The sequence below is a fragment of the Eublepharis macularius genome, chromosome 12, assembly GCF_028583425.1.
Source record: "Eublepharis macularius isolate TG4126 chromosome 12, MPM_Emac_v1.0, whole genome shotgun sequence".
NCBI classification, from domain to species: domain Eukaryota; kingdom Metazoa; phylum Chordata; class Lepidosauria; order Squamata; family Eublepharidae; genus Eublepharis; species Eublepharis macularius.
The window spans coordinates 66,848,331-66,868,380 of record NC_072801.1 but is presented as its reverse complement, the minus strand read 5'-3'; the positions used below and the strand labels follow the sequence as shown (position 1 = coordinate 66,868,380).

The 20,050-nt window shown below is 47.0% G+C and overlaps 2 protein-coding genes across 3 annotated transcripts; one reads left to right on the top strand and one right to left on the bottom strand.

Annotated features, from left to right (window-relative positions):
- Nucleotides 1–14: 14 nt before the first annotated feature.
- Nucleotides 15–13,054, bottom strand: OSGEP (O-sialoglycoprotein endopeptidase). 2 transcript variants are annotated; one of them, XM_054993234.1, is made up of 12 exons: nt 12,842–13,054; nt 11,633–11,753; nt 9,358–9,477; nt 7,818–7,993; nt 6,313–6,408; nt 5,578–5,627; nt 4,621–4,699; nt 4,426–4,491; nt 3,235–3,325; nt 2,772–2,847; nt 1,974–2,072; nt 15–192 (listed from the first exon to the last, which is right to left on the bottom strand). In XM_054993234.1, exons 2-12 carry the CDS (start codon nt 11,745–11,747, stop codon nt 153–155), a joined length of 1,008 nt encoding a protein of 335 aa, XP_054849209.1. In that variant the 5' UTR covers nt 11,748–11,753; nt 12,842–13,054; the 3' UTR covers nt 15–152. The 2 variants fall into 2 exon arrangements, with proteins under 2 accessions (XP_054849209.1, XP_054849210.1); XM_054993235.1 differs by lacking the exon at nt 12,842–13,054 and having other exon boundaries at nt 9,358–9,525; nt 11,633–11,715.
- Nucleotides 13,055–13,759: 705 nt separating this feature from the next.
- Nucleotides 13,760–19,104, top strand: APEX1 (apurinic/apyrimidinic endodeoxyribonuclease 1). Its single transcript, XM_054992215.1, has 5 exons — nt 13,760–13,851; nt 15,489–15,624; nt 15,941–16,122; nt 16,896–17,088; nt 17,998–19,104. The coding sequence occupies exons 2-5, from the start codon at nt 15,561–15,563 to the stop codon at nt 18,510–18,512; spliced, it is 954 nt and encodes a 317-aa protein (XP_054848190.1). The 5' UTR covers nt 13,760–13,851; nt 15,489–15,560; the 3' UTR covers nt 18,513–19,104.
- Nucleotides 19,105–20,050: the final 946 nt, after the last annotated feature.

Here is a 20,050-nt window from a genome sequence, read left to right as displayed (position 1 = left end):
TAATCCAGCAAGGCTACAAAACCAAAGCATTTATTCCAGGTGGAATTTGTTTCCCAGCAAACAACCGCAGGAATTCAATAACTTGCTCAAATGTTCGTGTGGTCGTCCCCTTACAGGTGAGATGCAGTGTCTCCCAAACAGAAAGGAAGGGGTTAATCGCGCCACGTCACCTCCACTTCATCCGTACGATACCTGCAAAGAAGGAGCACAGGTTGTCTAGTGCTGCACTGGCTTGCCTCTGGTCATTGTTGCCATTCCTTCACAGTCCCCCCACCCCATCTAAAGGAGATCCCACCCTACTAACCTATCCCTGTGTTATGCTTGTCAGGGCTTGCCGCCGCTGCCGCTGGGCGTGGCATTGGGCGGTCTGCTCCTGACATCATAGGGGGGCCAGGGATGCTGCAGGACCCTGCTCTGTGAAAGGAGGGGCGGTATACCTCACCCAGACTCCCTCTCAGTCCACTCGCTGGCCTGCTCAACCTGGCCTGCTTGCCCCCTGTGTCCTCCTTCATCCCCTCCTTCCAGAACTCTCCTCCAAACCTCCACTCTTGCATTGCACCGCTCTCACTCCACATCATCACTCCTCACTCACACCCACCACCACAGGGCTCTTCCCAGCCAGCTTTTATAGGGCTTCCTTCTACTGCCCCACCCCTCTTCCAGCCCAGTCTTGGGCTGCACCAAGCAGTTGCAGCTGGGGTAGCTGATCTGGCCCCACTGACCAGCACCAGCTGTGCCTTGTTCCCTGGCTGCCCAGCCTCCCTGCCTTGGCTGATTGCTGAAGGCCTGTCCAGCTGCAGTCCCCTGGCTAGCAGCCCAGCCTCCCTGGCTGAGCTGATGGCTGAAGGTGGGTCCAGCTGCGGCTCCTTGGCTGGTTGCCCAGGGCTTCCTGCAGAGTGCCTCCAATAGCCCCACCTGGAGTGGCTTGGCTTTTGGCAACTCCTGGGCCAGGCTACTATTTTCTAGCTGGGGCGTGGCTTTGGGCTGTTGGGGCTGCTGCTGCTTCTCCTCCTTAGGTAAGGTCTTTGGGTGGGTGACTGCTGGGCCCCCAATCCCTCTGCCTTTGCCCCCTTCTGCCTTGCTTAGTTCCCTTTCCTTCCCCAGGGGGGTGGGACTCGCTGGTTTCTCTCTGTCTCCCCCTGACTCCTGAGGCCCTGGGCCTTTGCCTCTTGCCCCTGGCGCCGGCAGGTTCTGGCTCCATTTGCCCGTGGGAGGGGATGACCTGCTGCCCCCAGGCTGCCCCCTCTGCTTGCCAGTCAGACCGGTTGACCTACTGTCTGCTGGCTGACCGGTTGACCTGCTGGCTGCTGGCTGCCCCCTCTGTTTGCCCGTCAGCCCGGTTGACCTGCTGTTCCCTCTTGTCAAGTCTGGGGGCTGGGGCTCAGACCCCGGACAATGCTTAACATTTCCATCAAGGGAACGCCTGTCCCGTAAATATTTTCTTGACCAAGAAGTACAAAAGGCAAAGTTTACAAGGTCAGAATATGGTACTGCAAATCAAGGATATGTACCCCCCCTACATACAAGCTCCCAGCTCCTCTTAGAAACCAAACAAGATATAAAAGGCAAATTGCCTCCATTTTCCATGGGGCTATGCAAGAAATGGAGGTTTATTTTTTAACACTTCAACCTCTATTTGGGTTTGTCATTCAAAACAAGTTTCCTTACTCTGCTATTAGCCTTTTAAAGGAAATCATAAGTCTCCTTTAAAACACACGTATTTTCTCCTTTAAAATGTTAATATCAGAGGTGGTTTCAAATAGCAAAACCAAAAGGAATTTGAAGGGGTTAAACCCCCTCTCCCTTTCCTGCACAGCCCTGAGATTAATTGAGGCTGCAGTTTGCATTCTATAGACAGACAGAATGCAAATCTCCGTCTCATTCCAAAGACACCAAACACTAAAGCCCCTTTTCAGAAATGCTGTAATTTCATCCCCCACCACTTCAATGCAAAAAATGGGAACATAAATCACCTCTGTGTGATCCATGAATCCTCAAGCGACGTCACTTGCCCTGATCTGAACATCTCCCATCCAGCTTGTGCAATCATAGCTCCATTATCAATACAGAACCTGGGTATCAAAAAAGCAGCTGGGATTTTTATTATAATAAAAACATCATTTCCCTCGCTTGAATTAAAACAACACCTCTATTTTTATATTACTCCCAAATTTACTTTCCATACATTCAGGGAGGATGGGTCCACCAATGGCTATTGGCAATCATAACTAAATGGAATCTCTTGTGTTTAGAGCCAGTATGTCTCTGAATGCTAATACTGAGGGGAGGGAGAAGAGGGGGCTGGGCTTCCATGCCCTGCTTGTGGGGCATCTGGTTGGCTATGGTGAAAAGCAGGAGGTTGGAGCCCACTGCTCTTAGGTGTATTAGGAGTGAGTATCTCCTGTTTTGGGGGGAACCCACCCCTGCATTTATGCACGAGTCACTACTTGGGCATGTCCTCCTCTAGGTAAGAAAAACAACCAGATTTGCAACTCATGCAGAGATGCAACAGGCACCCTCTTTGGGGAAAAGGTAATTCCACTGTGTGCCTGCATTGCTACATTTTACTTTGTGATAAAGATTGTGATGAGGGATTGAAAGACCCCCTTACAGAACCGTTGTCCCTCACTAGAACAAAATGAGTATTTCCAGAGTTAATCTCTCAAATAAATGTTAAGAAGCCATTTCCCTGTGTCGCAGACTGCATTAGTCATATTCAAACGACTGAGAAATATCTTCGGGCTCCTGAAAGCCCAAACAGCGGGACTTACCTCTCATCTGTAGCAAAGAGCTTTGCTCCTCTTTCCTGACACATGATGCCCATCATTTCTTGTAGCCGCTCGTTACCTAAAAGACAGAGGTAGTGAATGCCTGGTAGTGGTTGCCCATGTTCAAAGGCAACAGGCAAAAGCAACAAACACCCCAGCTACGCTAATGCCCCTTTCTCTGCTCTGCAGACACTGAACACATGAAGTTGCCTTGCCTGGAGTTAGACCCTTAGCCTACCAAGGGAGTTAAAGTCTATGCCAGTCAGTAGCAACTCCCCAGAAACTCAGGCTGAGGCCTTTTACATTATGATCCTTCTCACTGGATATGCCAGGGATTGAATCCGGGAATACACGGTCCGGTCCTTGGACTTTGATCCAGTAAGTGAAGAACCTTGCTCTGGAGCAAGACAAAAACCTGCACCGCAAAAGTAAAGGGTTCAGCCTTTGCCTCAATGGTTGCACCTACAGCCAACTCCGCCCACGATCAGCGCCTCATGGGAGCCAGTGTGCGCCATGGCCCGCTCCGTGATCTCCACCAGCATAGCAAACAGAGTTTCCTGCAGGGGAAAGGGAGGGAGGGAAAACAGACAAATGAGATTAGAGGACACCTGTTTGCTTCCAACTCATAGCCACAGGCTATGATGACACAGATGGCCTAGGCAGCCCCCCGTTGCCATGACTACCCTGCTGGGCCATTGGTCCGTATACCCTTCCCTGTGTTGTTCTAGCCCCATTTCATTCCTCTGCCATTTGTGGGGAAGGAAAAGAATAAATATCCCCTTCTGTAGTGGTTAGGCAATCTGCCCCTTGAGTCCTTTATACTAGAGGGGATCGGCTCCAGAGTGGTGTACTGGTTAGAGTGTCGGACTCAGATGTAGACAGACGTGGGTTCAAATCCCCACTGTGGCCCTAATGCTCACTAGGTAACCTCATACTCTTTCAGCCAAATCTACATCACAGGGAGCCAGTTTGGTGTAGCGGTTAAGAGCGGCAGGACTCTAATCTGGAGAGCCGGGTTTGATTTCCCCACTCCTCTGCTTGAAGCCAGCTGGGTGACCTTGGGTCAGTCACAGCTCTCTCAGAGCTCTCTCGGCCCCACCCACCTCACAGGGTGATTGTCAAGAGGATAATAACAACACACTTTGTAAATGGCTCCAAGTGGGTGTTGTGTTGTTCCTGAAGGGTGGAATATAAATCAAATGTTGTTGTTGTTGTTGTGAGTATAAGATGGAGCTGTGTAGATGAAGACCATGATACAAACATGATAGATATATTTCTATTCTTCCCATCCTCCAGGGTGCATCAGGTGACTTCTGTTCTCCTCCATCTTTCCTCATAGAAGATCTGTGAGGTAGGTCAGGTTGGGAGTGACCGCTGATGGTCACCCATTGATGGCCATCTGTGAGGGGGAAGGGATAGGAACCTAGGACTCCCTAGTTTTAATCTGACACTCTAACCACTACACAGCACTCTCTCTTTTCTTGGTTGACCTAGAAGCAGCTGATAGTCCCATCCAAGATAGCAGTATTTGATCATTCTCCACACCGGACTTGCAAAACAGCTGATGAATAAGGAGTGCTTCTTCCAGCGCTGCACAATCTGGCACTTGGGCCCTATTGTGAGCACAGCAATTCCATCCCAGATCTCAGCTCCTCACCTGTAGGGAGAAGCAGAGGTCCTCTGGCGTGCACTCCTTTGTCGCTAGCATTCTGTGGGCCACATCCTGTACCAAAGGGAAAGAGAGGGAGGGATAAGGCAACTACCCGTTTTTCTAGCAAGGCCTTCCTGACTGGAAAAGCCGATGCTTTGAATTTCTGCCCATAGCACAGGAGAGAAGAGGGTTTGGCCTCACCTCTATGTGGGACAGGATCCCAGAGAAAGAGACGTCCATGCCTTTCACTGTGTACGGAAGTTCAACCAGTTTTTGGCCCCTGGGAAGGAAGAGACAGCATTAACTCCCCCTCTCCTCAGAGTTGGGAATTTCCTATACAATTTGGTCTAAAGGCCTTTTCTGTTTCTTTTTTTAAGGAATGAAAAGCAACAATAAAAATATTCTAGATGTTCCAGCTGTTGGGAAATGCATCAACAATATTTCAAGGCAAGTTTCTAGGATCAGTTTAAGAGGAAAAATAAGGAATGGTCAGAAGTGACCATACAGCTAAGCATAAAGTGGACTGCCATGTTCCCAAGAGAACTTCATCTTCTCCCTCATTCTTGGCTTTCCTTCCAGCTTTGGAGGTCCTTACTGCGTTACCACAATATGCAACTTTCAGCCCCCAAACAGCGCAACTAGAGAGGCTAAACAGAGATTAACAGTGCAATCCTAAGAAAAGCTACTCCAGTCTAAACCCACTGATTTCAATTGGCTGAGAATGCCCTTTCCTCAGGGCCATATAGTACCACAAAAAAGCCTGACCTTTAGGCACGTTACTAAGGGGGAAATTTAAATAAAATATCTTGGAATATAATATTCCTGGTGGCAGCAATCTACCCAGAGGGTGTAAGAGAAAGATTAAAGGCAAAATCTACCTAAGAGAAAGAAAAGGGTCATAACACCACTGATGGACCTTTCCTCCATGAATTTGTCTACTCTTTTAAAATTGTCTCAACTAGAGGCCATCACCTCATCTTGTGGAAGTGAATTCCATAAGTTAATTCTGTTTGGTGATATATGGCACTTCTTTTTGTCTGTTCTGAATATACCACCCATCCATTTCATCGGGTGTCCCCAAATTTATAGGATTTGGGGAATGGGGGGAACTGAAATTACGCACAAGTGTGCCACTTCTGAATTTTCCTCTTTACTCACTTCTTGGCCATCTGTTCAATGTTGTAGCCAGGGCTGGGATCATTTGAGATCTAAGGCAAGAGATGCAAAGGTGTTAGCAGAATTCCTTAAAGTCTCCGAAGTCGCTATCGGCTTCCTTCAGGGAGAAATTATCCCTCTGGACTGGATGTTCCAAATATCTATCTCCCTCCCGCTGCATCCCCTTCTCTGTCCCCTCACATCCCCTTCTCCTCTGGTAATTTTCTCTGTTCTTCTCCCTCCCAACTCACAGGGAAAATTAGCCCCTAAGAAGAAAAACAGTAGATAGTCCCAAAGGAAGGCACTTGGTTTGGCAACCTTACAGAAGGCAGGCCTGGCCAGAGTCTTTATGGAGACCTGGACACTACATAAGCTGCCTTGGAGGAGGAAAAGTGGGCTAAAAATTCAATAAATTAAAGTCAGTCAATAAGTAGCCAATGGTTCTCCTTTCCTTGTGTGTAATTTCCTTCCCCTTCTTCATCTTTCTCTGATGTGCCAAGATTGCTCTCATGTGACAAAGCCTGAACACTTTATCTATCTATAACTTTTTATCCAATCCTCCTCCAAGGACTTTAGGGCAGCATTTCCCCACCCTCATTTTTGTCTTCAAAACAGCCCTGTGAGGTAGGCTAGGCTGAGAAAGACTGACGGCCCAAGGTCAGTTTGGTGACCGAGTAGGTTCTGAGCCCAGGGCACTTTGCTTAGAATTGGACTGTGTGCTTCTTCCCAGAGGCTCACCTTCAGCACCCGGGCAAAACGGTCCAGACAGTTGCCAACAGCGATGTCTATGGTCTCGCCAAATATACGGTAGCGGCGCTCTGAATATGCGATGACCTACAGGGACAGAAACAGAGATAAGAACACACTTCATTCTGTGCCGAGGACCCAGGCGATTTCCACAGGCCCTAAGAAAGAACCCCAGAAATCTCTCCTACCTCATATCACTCCCTTCCCAGAAGCCTCTGCCTCTTATGCCACACAAAATGGTGACTGTTGCATGGTTCCCCACAAGTCACCCCACCTGAGATTTTCATCAGACTTAGCTTTAGCTAGGCCCAAAGACCCCCCCAGGTTGCCCAGTAACCACACTTCCCGCTCTAGTAGCAATGTAATCATAGATCTTTAAGTACGGATGGGAGGACCTGCATTTCATGAATTCCCCTGCTTGTGGCAAATGCCCTTCTCATGTTCTCATGTGCCCTCACACCTGGCACAGGCCCTCACTACACACAGTTTTCTATCCATTGCAAGGCAGGAGAAGACCATTTTAAATGCAGAGTAACGCCTCTCTTTCCCAAGGGTCTACAATTCAGAGAGAACTTTGAAAATGAATAGTTTTTTTCTTTCTTTCTGTTGAGCTTTAACAGACCCTGCTAATACCTTGCTTTGACACAGCATAAGGGAAGGTAAGACATCCCCTGTTTCCTCCACAGAGAGCTTGGGCGGGTGTGTGTGTGGGGGGTCCTCTCCTATTCTGTTGCCCCAGAACTAAGGGGAGGAGAGTGGCAGGCAATAGCCACAAGAAACGACCGGCTAATAAAACAAGCCCAAATCTGTGATCCCTCCAAGGAGGGGCAGATTCTCAAGGGGGGAAGGGGGCAGCAACAGCGTTGAGAGCCCGGCTGACAACCGTGGATCGCCCAATGGCCAGTGCCAATTCTGGCCTGCAGAAGAGGGAATTCAGAAGGCCTTGTTCTTTCTAGAATGGACACAGAAGGAGCTCATGAGTGGATAGGCCCAGTCTGTGAGGAGACTTGCAATGGCTGCCATTTTTGCCTGGGGTGAGAGATGGAATCTGAGGAGACAGTACAGCTAGACAAGGAAGCAAGCATTCTTCTCTAAAAACTGCTCTATTTTAGTGTTCAAAATGTAAAGGGACTCCACAGGCAGTACTATGAAGAGCTCAGAAAAGGTTTTTTTTTAAAAAGTGTGCGTGTGTTTAAAAAAACACGCACCTGAGAGCAGCTCTTAGCAAGATATATTTTCTCTAGGGAACAATGCACAAGGCAGGAAGTGAACAGGGACAGTGTCATATGTAAAATCTCAGTTCAGATGGACCTACGTGGTCCTTCCCTGCCCATTAGATCAGAACAACCCTGTCAGGTAAATTAGGAAGAAAAGTGTGTGTGAGACTGGCACAAAGTCTCAGAGCTTCATGGCAGAATGAACTTAGGCCTCCCCATTACGTCACCCAGGGCTTCACAAGAGCCAGTGCTATACAGAGGCCGCATCCTCACTCCTACCTGAGTGTTCCCACCACTAACGTACAACACTGTCGGATTCTGGGCACCGGTCACCAACCGCCCCATCTCGATGTGGCCTACGCAGTGGTTCACTCCCAGAAGCGGCTTCCCCCACAGCTGAGCCACAGTCCGGGCCACCACAGCCACCGTCACTAATGGGGCACCCATACCTGGACCTGAAGAAGAGGGTAAACATCAGAAGTTCCCACTGGGCAAGCAAACAACCTCCCTTCTGCTCTGGACCCATAACCCGTGGCCAAACATTTAATAACAACAACATTTGATTTATATACTGCCCTTCAGGACAACTTAACATACATTCAGAGTGGTTTACAAAGTGTGTTATTATTATCCTCTCAACAATCACCCTGTGAGGGAGGTGGGGCTGAAAGAGCTCTGGAAGAGCTGTGACTGACCCAAGGTCACCCAGCTGGCTTCAAGTGGAGGAGTGGGGAATCAGGTCTGGTTCTCCAGATTAGAGTCCTGCCGCTCTTAACCACTACACTAAATTTGGTCACTTTGTATCCAATGATGCAGGCCACATTTTCCAAAACTATATTTTACCATAGAAAATTTTCTGCTCTACCTATAGAAATATCGTCTGTTTAGCTATTAATGTCGGGGCTGTTGTGCTGCACTTCCATTCCATAAGATGGCAAACCCCAGTGCTTGTATCTGGCCCAGGCTCATATAGAGTATTTGCCTTCTTTTTCCAAACATTATTTAAACATTGTTAATATTATTTATATACGAATTGGAACATTTTTTCCAGAAAAAAAAATATTCTGATTCAAGTTTACCTGGAAAACTCATATCACTGTTTAGATAACATATTTCAGCATGAGACCACCCACCCCATGGCTGTCTCTCATTCACACAAAGGAATATGACGAGCCATAAAATCAGCAAAAAGATTCATTGAATAAGATCAGGCAGCATTAAAGCCACAGATATTTTTAAAGCCATAACTGTATTCAAATTAGGCAGGAAAAGACTGCCTGAGATACCAGGGGAGAAAGCCCTTGCCTGTTGAGTCAGATCAACCCACAACACCAAGACTAACTAAGGAAATTTGCCAGCAGAGCAGCCAATTGCTCTACAAGGCTTGCAAGTATCTGCTAACAGGTAACCTGCTTCCAAACACGGAGGCTCCATTCTTAGTTACCATAGCTGTTGGCTTTGCAAATTCATTCCAGACCATTTAAAAAGTCACATAAGCTAGTGGCTGCCAGTACGTCTCATGGAAACAAATACTTGATTATGCATAGTGTCTGCTGCCAACCCATTCACTGGATGAGCCCCCCCCCCAAGTCTTTTTAAAAGAGGATAATTTTTCTGTACTCTTCCTCTCTGCACAATTCATAATTTTGTACTCTTCTAGCATGTCTCCCAGCTCTCATTTAAATTAAACAACCCCAGTCTCTTTGGGAACTTTTTTGTAAAGAAGTAGCCGCACACCTTGGTCTGCAGAGTCACTTGAATAATCCACAGTGGCCAGGGTAAAGTTCCATCCTCATAAGGGGGCACTCGAGGGACTCACCCTTAGTAAAAGCCACGGCGTCAATGTCCGACGGCTTCAGCCCAGCCTCATGCAGCGCCTCCTGTAAGACGGCTAGGATGCAGGACCGGTGGTGACGTGCTGTGTCACTCGGCAGGAAACCTGGATCGAGAAGAATAGCTGCGTTGCCCGACATGTCTCAGAGCTAAGCTACAAGAGATGAATTGCACGTGAAGGGAGTTGCAATGTTTGCCGGGAAGCTGAGTTTTAAAAGAGATTGGAAGGCTCTGTCAATTTCTCCTCTCTACAGAGCCAGGGAAATTGCAGCTCAGAGAATTTGTTTATTTCATCTTCTTCCTAGAAGGGGAGGTGAACCTGGACAGAACCTTCCAGAAGCAAAAAAAGAAATTAACAAACCCACTGAGCAGCAGTCTTTTTTTTTTAAATTTTTTTTTATTGGATTAGATTATAATATCATTCAGCACATTCATTACCCCCTTATAAGTCTATTTCTAACCCCCTCCCTTTCCTCCCCCCTTTTTAGTTGACTTCCAACAGTTTTCCCTTAGTCTATTTTATTACTTAGTTACTTAATATCTCATATACCCTATTAAACACACACTTAATACTCTTCTCTCTAAGTTTATTAAATCTCTACTAAAAATATCTCTGTATCTCTATGGTACAAGTTTCCCTTTAAATACCTCAGATAAACCGTATATTCTACCTAAGATAATGCTAGCATAATCATATATATTAGCAATCAAGATATTAAAAATATAACATTACATCCATTTTACTTTATCTAAACTCTTTACTTTCCACAATCCTCCTAATTCTAATATTAACTTAAACTCTAATATTCTATTACACACCCATCTTTTACTTTTTCTTATTCTGAGCTTATTTTAAGTCTATAAGGTAACTGTTATACTCAAATATCCATTATATACTCTTAAACTATATATTGTACATAATATCTAGCTAGCTTATATCTTATATATCCATAGTAAAACATCTATTATTTAATACTCTATAATTTTTAATTTTATCATAACCCCAATGGTAGCTTAGATTTCTATAATTATATTCCCCCTTTCCCGGTAAAGTCACTTCTCTCTTCTTCTATTACATTTCAGTAATTCTCGAACTACCACAGTTCCCCTTTGACGTTCCATTTTTTTTCTAGATATTGTTTCAATTTCTCCCAATCTGCGTTAAATTGTCCTGGATCAAGATCTTTAAGTTTTCTTGTCATTTTGTCCATCTCAGCCATGTACAGCAATTTATAGATCCAATCTTCTGTAGTTGGTAATTCTTGTACTTTCCATTTCTGCGCATATAAAAGTCTTGCGAGCAGCAGTCTTCTTTGCCTGCTCTGTAGAGAGGGGAAATTGACAAAGCCTTCCAATCTCTTTTAAAACTCAGCTTGCGGCTAACACTGCAACTCCCTTCACGTGCTCCTCCTCGTGTAATTCGTCTCTTGTAGCTTGGCTCTCAGATAGTACAAGTTCTTGTAGCCAAGCCAGTTTCACAATCCAGGCAGATATATACAGGCAGAGACAGTCCTTCAGATCTCTGACAGCAAAGCGTGTGTTTGTGCACACCCTACGTATGCACACAAAACCCACTGGGCATAAGACAAAAATGTGCAGTTGAACCGCAGCCAACTTATGATGACCCTCAGCCAATGAGCATTCCAGGCAAGAGATGAGCACAAGTAGTTTACCATTGCCTTCCTCTGCATAGCAATCCCAGTCTTCTATTCCATTCAAGTACTAACCGTGGCTGACGCTACTTAGTTTCCAAGTTCTGACAAGCTCAGCCTAAGGTGGGCTATCCAGGCTGGTGCAAAGCCTATCAGATTTGCAGCCACAGGAGACGGTTTATAAAGAATTTGACATATGCCAAAATTCCACAGGAATAACAACAACAGTTCTTCAGATTTCCAGGGATCACATTTTTAAGTAGGTGTCTAGGATTTAGGATTACAAAGATATGCTTGAAAAGGCAGCACTGTCCCTTGAAGTTTCAGAAGTCAGGGAGGAGGCTGATACTGGCAGAGAGCTTCATTCAATGTCCCGCATAGCTCCATGCACCTCCCCACAATGAACAAACCCAGAATCAATTACGCAACAGAGTGAATTAAAGACAATAAATCATGCAAATGAGTCCAGTTTGCATAAAAGGCTGCTGAATCCAGCTTTTTCCTGTTGGATAATTTAAGACGGTCTAGGAAGCGTACTTCAAATTCTTCTAGCTCAGAGGGCAAACGATTTTGGATAAACATAGGGAATGTGTTTAACATCACAGTTACCTTGCCCTGGAGGGGTGACATATGTCCGCCGGGGATTGCTCAGGACTTCCCCGTCACGCACAATCCCCACACCAATCTTGTTGGCGCTCCCCTCGAAGCCGATAACCACAGGCATAGCGTCCTGGAAAACAGAGTGAGAGAGATTTTGCCGTGATCCAGTTTCGGAAACACAGGGGTGCCCATCAAATATGAAAAGAGTGGAGTTTTATGGTTCAAAGCTGAGGAGGGGAAGAGACCAGAAGTTCTCACCCATCTTGTGGCCGAGGGATACCTCCTGTGCTGCAAAAAAAGGGGACAAAGTCTGGAGATGAAGGATCTTGCAAGAATGTATGTAGTTTCAGGTGGGCTGCCACATTGGTCTGCAGTAGAAGAGCAAGATTCGCATCCATGAACACCTTAAAGACCAACAAGATTTTCCCGGGTATAAACTTTTGAGTCTCAAGCTCCCTGGTGGCATCTGACTAAGGGAGCTAGACTGTCAGAAGCTTGTACCTTAGAAAATCTCATTGGTCTTTAAGGTGCTACTGAACTCAGATCTTGCTCTTCCGCAGCATGTATGCTGTAAGGTGCCGTGCTGATGAATCTGGAGCAACTGCTCTTCGCCTGATTAAGATACTGACTCAGTTCAGCATTTTACCACTCTGATGGATGCCTTGGGGTGATTGTGCATTGACTAAGTTACATTAAAATGTTCTTGAGCACAGAGGCACAGTCTGCAAATTTCTTTCCCTGTCTATTGAGATCTGGTATAAGAGGCCAAGATAGCTGGATTCTAGGAAGAAGAAAAAACAAATGTATTCTAGCAGTTACCAACTGGCCAGGAAAACATCCCAAACTTTACAACCCCCTTGCCTTTAACAGCCACAAACTGAACACACAAAACTGCTTTCTACTGAGCCAGAAGGCCTTTTAAAGCCAGTCTTATGTCCCCTGGTTGGCAGCAACTTTTCCAATCGAGATCTTTCCCATCTTCTTCTACCAGATCCCTTCAAAAAACAGAAATGCCAAGATTCACCCTGCACCCTCCTACGTGCAAAGCAAAATGGTCTACCCCAGAACCACGACCCACAGTTGCCAACCTCCAGGTGGGGTCTGGCAATCTCCCGGAATTACGGCTGATTTCCGGGCTACAGGGATCAGTTACCCTGGAGAAAAGGGCTGCTTTGGAGGATGGACTCTGTGCATTATACCCCAATGAGGCTCCTCTACCTCCGGCTGAAAGTTTCCTCTTTGACCAGGTCAGGCTGGGACTGGCGGCGCATGGGTTAGGTCCCACTGAACGGACTTCTCAGCCAACACGTGTCCAGGCTCGCATGGGGAAAAGCAGAAACCGCTATTTGTAGAGAGAAAAACCTGGAAAAGTTCAACTGCACCTGCCCCCTCCCCGCTCCCTTTTTCGAATAGGGGAGAGCCAGGAGTCCATAGAGGTAGAAAAGGAGAAAAGCTGCACGTTTGCCTTCACTGCTGGTTTCCGATGGAACCGCCATATGCGGGGAAAGAGGAGGAACCTGTCTATCTTCTCCACCCTTCTCCCTCATCATTTAAAAAAAATTATTTCCACCCCCATCATTTACTAAATAATACTGTGTTACATATATTAAATAATTCTTTAATACTATTATGTTATTTTATATGTTAATATTAGAACATATGTTAATATTATATTTGCTATTTCATTATTGAATTTAATGTAGCTATTACTATTAAAGAATTATTATTGTATTAATTACATATCATTGTTATGATTGTAATTATTATTATGAAAACATTCCACGTCTTCTAAGGAGACTTCCGGTTATTACTGGGGCTTATCCTATTTCTTTGCATGAGGAGGCGCGTCTCCTCCTTCAACCGGTAGCCCAAAGCGATGACGCACCTAAAGATTCGTGCATTGTCTGACTCCCTTTGAAGAGAGGCCGACTCCCTTACGTCATCATAGACGTAAACCGCGCCTCCTCCCTCTCCGCGTGACAGCGCGAGCCTTTTTAACATAAAATTGGTTAGTCTTAAAGGTGCTACTGGACTCTTTTTGATATTGTTAGATGGGTGAGACTCAGACCACGATTGACTCCTTTTCCTGGAAACCCCGCCCTCCTCACGTGACAAGCCCCCATCACGTGACACAAATCCACTCCACGTGGTTGTTCCCCTGCTCGTTTTGTGCGTGATCTCTTGCAGGCTTTTCCTTTGTCTCAGGGGAATTCCAGGATCGCGGTGTGGTAAGGGCCGGAGACTTTAATTAGGAGTGTTATTGCTACTGTTGTCAATATTAATAGTGTTATCAGTGGTGAAATTAATATGTGGATACAGAAGGCAGTCGGTCTTCCATCTTGGCGGATCGTGTGTGGGAGGCGGCTCTTGCAGTTCTTTTTCAAGCTGCAGGTAGAAATTCAACTGGTACGGCCTCGGAGTCTTAACGTGGCTACATCTTATGGAGAGACCCGGACAGAGAGAGAGAGAGAGACTGTTTTTAACAGGTCCTGTTCTTAGTTGTCAACTCCAGGTTGAGAAATTCCGGGAGATTTTGGGGTGGGGGGAGATTTGGGAGGAGTGTAATACCACCACAGTGTAATGCCGTAGAATTCACCCTCCAAAATAGCCATTTTCTCCTGGGGAACTAATCTCCATCACCTGGAGATCAGTTGCAATTCCGAGAGATCTCCAGGCCTCACCTGGAAGCTGGCAACACTTATCTATTGGGGAAGAAAGGCAAAGTTAAAAAATCATCATCATAAATAAAGTTGCTGCTCCAAAGCCACAAACATACTTGGTCGAGTTTTTCCCCCGGAATGGGGAAAACACCTAATGAATTTCAGCCAAGCAGCTCCACCTGAATTTTTTTTTTAAGTGATAATTGTAGATTACTTGCGGCAAATGTTTGCAGATGTAAGCTGGGGAAGGGAGGGAATAAAACAGGAGTGCAGCGGCCTCTTAAAGACTGCAACATTAATTCCAGCATAAGTAAGTGTTCATGAGTCACATCGTCAAATGAAAGAGGTGCTTTACTGCCAAGAGAGGAGCGATGATTGGCTGGGAGGCGGGTGCTGAGGTTGTAAGGGGAGGCCTGATTGGTTGGAAAACCACTCTGTCAAGGAGGTATGATTGGGAAAGGCAGGGTTGATCTGGAGGGGAGAGTGCTATGGGCTGGGAAGGCGGCTTCTGTGTTCGAAAGACTGGCTGTGGTCAAATAACCTTGGCATCTCCATGGAAAAGCAGCAGCAGCTCTTAAGAAAGGCCTCTGACTGAGTCCCATTCCCTGCAATTGGAGATGTGGGGCTAACGGAGGCTCCTTGCCATGCACTGACATGAAAGAAGTCCTGTACCTTTAACATGCAGCTGTTCCATGTAGATGCTGCAAGGAGGAAGGCTGCAGCTGCTGAAGGCTCAAGAACCCTGAAAGGAAAGAAGCAGGAGGTGGAGATTTGGGTCGGGGCCACGGCTCAGTGGCACAGCCTCCGTTTCGTGTGCAGAAGGCCCCAGGTTTAATTCCTGCCATCTCCAGTTTAAAGGATCAGATGGTAGCTGGCCTGAAAAACCACTGCCTGAGAGAGCCACAGCCAGTCTGAGTGCTTAGACAGCACTGACCTTAACGAACTCGGGGTCTAATTCAGTATAAGGCAGCATCACGTGTTCATTTGATTCACTTTGCCTGCTGCAGCCCAGGAGAGTGGAGGTTAGGGCAGGATTTGTCCTGGGGATTAGTACCATTGGCTGAGGACGAAGCAGAAGGATTTCAGGTGCTATTTTGAGGCTGTGTCACTCAGCAGGGTTGGTGGGAAGGGGGTTAGCGGGAGAAAATGGCTGAAAATGGGGCAGGTTGGGATGGGAATTGGACTCACAGGCTCCTCCTCCCCAGGAGACGTTGCTGCTTCGGAGATCGCAGCTTGTGAGGCAGGGACGCTGCTGGCCACTTGGGCTGGGATCGACGATGCCAAAACGAGGGAAGAAGAAGGATGATGGAGTCCTTCCGGAGGAGAAGGAGGAAGTGGCAGGTGAGCATGTCGGGGACCAGCATAGAGCACGGATTGATTTGCCAGGGCAGCTGCTTTCAGGCTGTGTTCATCTGCGTGGCAGTACATGTCATTCTGACAATGTCCCAAGGCCTTTGACAACTGTAACAAGCTGGCAATTTGTGCCTTAAAAGTAACCAAGTTTTCTAAAACTTTGCCCCTCGGTCACCTGGAATGAGTGTCTGCTGCTCACCAGAGGTGACTAAGTGGGTAGTTAATTACAAGCCTCTGTTGACCATGTTTCTTTGTGGCTAACGCAAAGGGCTTCTGTTTCTTTTCTCCCCTTTTTTCCTGCTAGAGCCAGAGCCTAAGAAGGCTAAGAAAGGCGGAGCTAAGGTTGAGAAAGAGGCTGATGGCCCAATCATGTACCAGGATCCCCCTGATAAACTCTCCTCTTCTGGTGGCAAGAAGTACACGTTGAAGGTCACTTCCTGGAATGTTGACGGGATCCGTGCCTGGATCAAGAAGAAAGGCCTGGAGGTAATTCTCTGGCCCGCTTTTGCTGGGAAAGGCCCCACGCTGCCTGAAATGATCTTCTGCCAGTCAGAATGGCTACTGCCTTGCCTAAAAGGACCAGTAATCTTGGTTTAATGTTGCATTGGATGTAGGCGTTAGATGTTCATTATATTCCCACTCAACTGATTTTTTAAAAAGCTGTTCAAACTTAGAGGTGTCTGTTACCTGTCACTGCACCTTTCATTTTCTACTCTTGTTTTGAGTACTGATACCTCTGAGTTGCTAGAGTTCCTTTGGGGATTCTGTGCATTGCCGCGCCTTATTAAGCAGTTAATAGGCCGTGGCATAGCAACCAGAGGTCCCAGATGAAATAGGGAAAGCCTTTGGGGGGTGCAGACGGCTGACAGCAGAGGCATAATGTCCTTTGGTAAGTATTTTTGCTGGCAGGCTACGTAGAACTGAACCGATGAAACTGCCTTAGTCCGGACGATTGGCCCAAATAGCGCAGTACTCTTTGCTCTGATTGGCAGTAGAGGAGGGTCTTTCACCGTAACTGCTGTCCAGGATTCCTTTAACTGGGAATTGAGCCTGGAAACGTGCAGGGCACGTGCTCTGCTGATCAGCCACAGATCCACTCCGTACCGGGGTGGGAGGGAAGGGGCAGGCCAAGCTGCAACCCATTGTGGACTGCATTCCCTAGATCTAACTGGCTGCTTCTCCCTTTTCTTCTTTGTGAGAGGTGGAATGCGGGAGACCTGATTCTCAGGCCCTGCCCCTAAAACCGTCTTTCCCTGCAGTGGGTGCGCGAGGAAGACCCCGACGTGCTTTGCCTGCAGGAAACAAAATGTGCCGAGAAGCAGCTGCCCGCTGACATCCGGGATATGGCGGAATATCCCCACAAGTACTGGGCGTGCTCAGATGACAAAGAAGGCTACAGTGGGGTGGCCCTGCTCTCCAAAGTCAAGCCTATTGATGTCACGTATGGTATTGGTAAGCGCTTCCCAAACCCTGTGGCAGGATCCTTCCCCCCCCAGCATTCAGCCCATGCACATTCAGTTGTCTGTACACACTGATTTCTTGGCCCTTTGCTCCCAATTCTTCCTTTAAATTTCTGTTTTCACACTTGCAGTCTTGAATCTGCATTCTTTGATTGCATTACCCCCACCCCCCACCCCAAACACACACACACACAAAATTTCCGATTCTGACAAGCTGCAGGAAATGAGCTTGGGAGCCAATGACTACAAGGAGTATGTTTTTTTTTGTCTTTTTATACATGTGCTTACTTGCTTCAGGCTTAAGAGTTGTTCCAGATGGAAAACTGGGCAGGTGGCATTGCTTCCTGAAAACTTTTTTTTAAAAAAAAATTTTATTGGATGGGTCAGTATACACAAATCATAATATTCAATATAAACATCCATCCCATTATGTCACTCCCACCCATTCCCCCCCCCCGCTTCCTGAAAACTTGCTTAACAAAGAGGCAATTGCTCCGTTTCAGGAGGTAGAATTTGGGGCCACGTAATACCTCTGTGCATTTTCTGTACACCTCCAGCCCTCTGCAGGCCATGCTTCCAAAGCCTTTCTAATCTCCTCTTTTCATATTTGGCCTGTTGTAGCCTTCCCTTCTCTGTCACAGTCTTCAACTCTTCTCTTGGTGTGTGATAAGCTTTATGGACATGCTCTTCCTTCTGATCTCACAAGAACCTTCATCTACCCTTCTTTCCCCGACACCACTTCCTTCCCATGGGCAAATGTTCCTGGAGCCTCAGATCTGGGCTAATTTGTCATTTCTGAATGTAACATGGAAGCCCTGTGCTATATCCGTTGCATCTCACCCAAGCTGCTTGTGACTCCCGGTCACTTCCGTCTTACTTCCAACTTGTCTGCCCCCTACAGGTGAGGAGGAGCATGACAAAGAAGGCCGTGTGATCTCAGCCGAGTTCCCCTCCTACTTTCTCGTGACTGCCTATGTGCCCAATGCGGGCCGTGGGCTGGTGCGGCTGGAGTACCGCCAACGCTGGGATGTAGCCTTCCGGTCTTACCTCCAAGGCCTGGCTGCCCGCAAACCCTTGATCCTCTGTGGGGATCTCAATGTGGCGCACCAAGAGATCGACCTCAAAAACCCCAAGGGCAACAAGAAGAATGCGGGCTTCACTCCAGAAGAGCGGGCCGGCTTCGGCGAGCTGCTGAAAGCCGGCTTCTCTGACACTTTCCGTCACCTCTACCCTGACACTCCCTACGCTTATACCTTCTGGACCTACATGATGAACGCCCGGGCCAAGAACGTTGGCTGGCGGCTCGACTACTTTCTGGTATCTAACGGGCTGCTGGAAGGTCTGTGTGATAGCAAGATCCGCTCCAAGGGCCTTGGGAGCGACCACTGCCCCATCACCCTGTATCTGGCTATGTGATAGGGAAGGGGAGCAGAGCAGTGTAGGCCTGCCTAAGTGGGAGAAACTACACACCCTGACATGGATGTGCAAGATTGTGTGTGCACACCCTTACAATAGTAGTTTGACTTCTATCACGGCAGGGAATCCAGAGATAACTGAAGCCAGCAGGGTTGCCAGCTCCTGACCTGGAAGAGGTCTCGTCTGATAGTACAGACCTTGTTTGGAGATCCATGTGTTTCCTTCTTTCTCCGGCCTGCTACAGCAAGAATGAGATACATGGATGGACAAGATGCAGGAGAACCCCTGCTGTCTCTTCCTCCCCCAAAACAAGTCATGGGACTTCCGGCTCAGCGACGGGCAACCCTGTGTGCTAGGATTCTCAACATGGGGTGCCTGGAGGAGAGAGCCAGGGAGCCCCGGTTGAATTTCTTGTTCCCATATAACAGACATCCCTCATCTACGTTTGCTCTAAAACATCAAGAGATCGCTAATTTTTGTGTCAAACATCTGCTTTTCCTTAAATGCATTCTTCCCTGTCTTCTGGTTTTAGGAGGCTCTGGTGTTGTAAGAAAGAGTTTCTGCAAAGAGCATTAAACTTTCCTTTTTTTAAAAAAAATGGTTTCCTGTTGTATATTCTGAGTGCCTTGTTCTGGAAGTGCAGGCGCCGTCTCGAGTCCTCTGTGCTGGATTTCAAAAACGTATGTTTAGTTCTCCACCATCCAATTGTTCATCGCTGCAGCTTAGTCTTCTCAAAGGAAAAAATGCTTACCTGTTTAATGATGAATATTTTGCTGTCCCTGGCCCTCGTACAAGTGCAGAATTGATAGTAGGAAATTGTGCTTTACGAATTGGATTAAGACTTCATTCTGTCTAGGGCTGTACATTTGAATTCCACAGTTGCCGTAGGGCAGTTTCAGAGAGAGGATACAGTAGCTCAGACGTCTTGCAAACTAGTGGGTTGAATTAAGATATAAAAAATGGTAAGGGGCTTCACTCCAGTTTCAGATTCCTACCCAAGCATGAGAATTACTGGATAACTGTGGTCAACCCACTCTTTCAATGTAGCCTACCTTGCAGGGCTGCTGTGATTATGGAAGAGGGAAGAATCGTGTATATCACCTTGATCTCCTTAGAAGGAGGGCTGCATAAAAATCTGATAGAGATGTGCTGGGCCCCAGGGGCGCATAGTTCTGGTATGGTGTTCACCCTAGCCGCCACCCCCACCCATCTCCAGATAAAAGCTCTTAAACGAGAACAAATACTTTAGAGTCACCATTACTCAAGGTACAGTGTGGCGACAGGCTGTCAAAGAGCAGCTTCCAATTTTACTATTTCTTTTTAAAGCGCACGTCCTTATTGACAGGAAAATGTGGGAAATGCAAAGTCTGATCTCGAAAGCCAGCAACACTTTGAGATTTTAAGCAGGCAGCTGTGCTACAGTATCTACTCTGCCCTGCGTTAACAAAACCTGCAGTTATACTTTCGTGCTGCTCACAGAATTGGATACTTTCTATAGCATGTTGGCAGCCCTCCCTTTAAAAACGTGTGATTCTTTG

What these genes read in the sequence shown, in the direction of transcription:
- OSGEP (XM_054993234.1), bottom strand. Translation starts at nt 11,747, where the DNA reads ATGCCTGTGGTTATCGGCTTCGAGGGGAGCGCCAACAAGATTGGTGTG. An exon ending in GTTTTGCCCGGGTGCTGAAG is followed by an intron (nt 5,628 to 6,312) that starts GTGAGCCTCTGG and finishes CTCTTGCCTTAG; the next exon opens with ATCTCAAATGATCCCAGCCC. An exon ending in ATTGAACAGATGGCCAAGAA is followed by an intron (nt 4,700 to 5,577) that starts GTGAGTAAAGAG and finishes CTTCCTTCCCAG; the next exon opens with GGGCCAAAAACTGGTTGAAC.
- APEX1 (XM_054992215.1), top strand. Translation starts at nt 15,561, where the DNA reads ATGCCAAAACGAGGGAAGAAGAAGGATGATGGAGTCCTTCCGGAGGAG. An exon ending in GGAGAAGGAGGAAGTGGCAG is followed by an intron (nt 15,625 to 15,940) that starts GTGAGCATGTCG and finishes TTTTCCTGCTAG; the next exon opens with AGCCAGAGCCTAAGAAGGCT. An exon ending in TGATGTCACGTATGGTATTG is followed by an intron (nt 17,089 to 17,997) that starts GTAAGCGCTTCC and finishes TGCCCCCTACAG; the next exon opens with GTGAGGAGGAGCATGACAAA.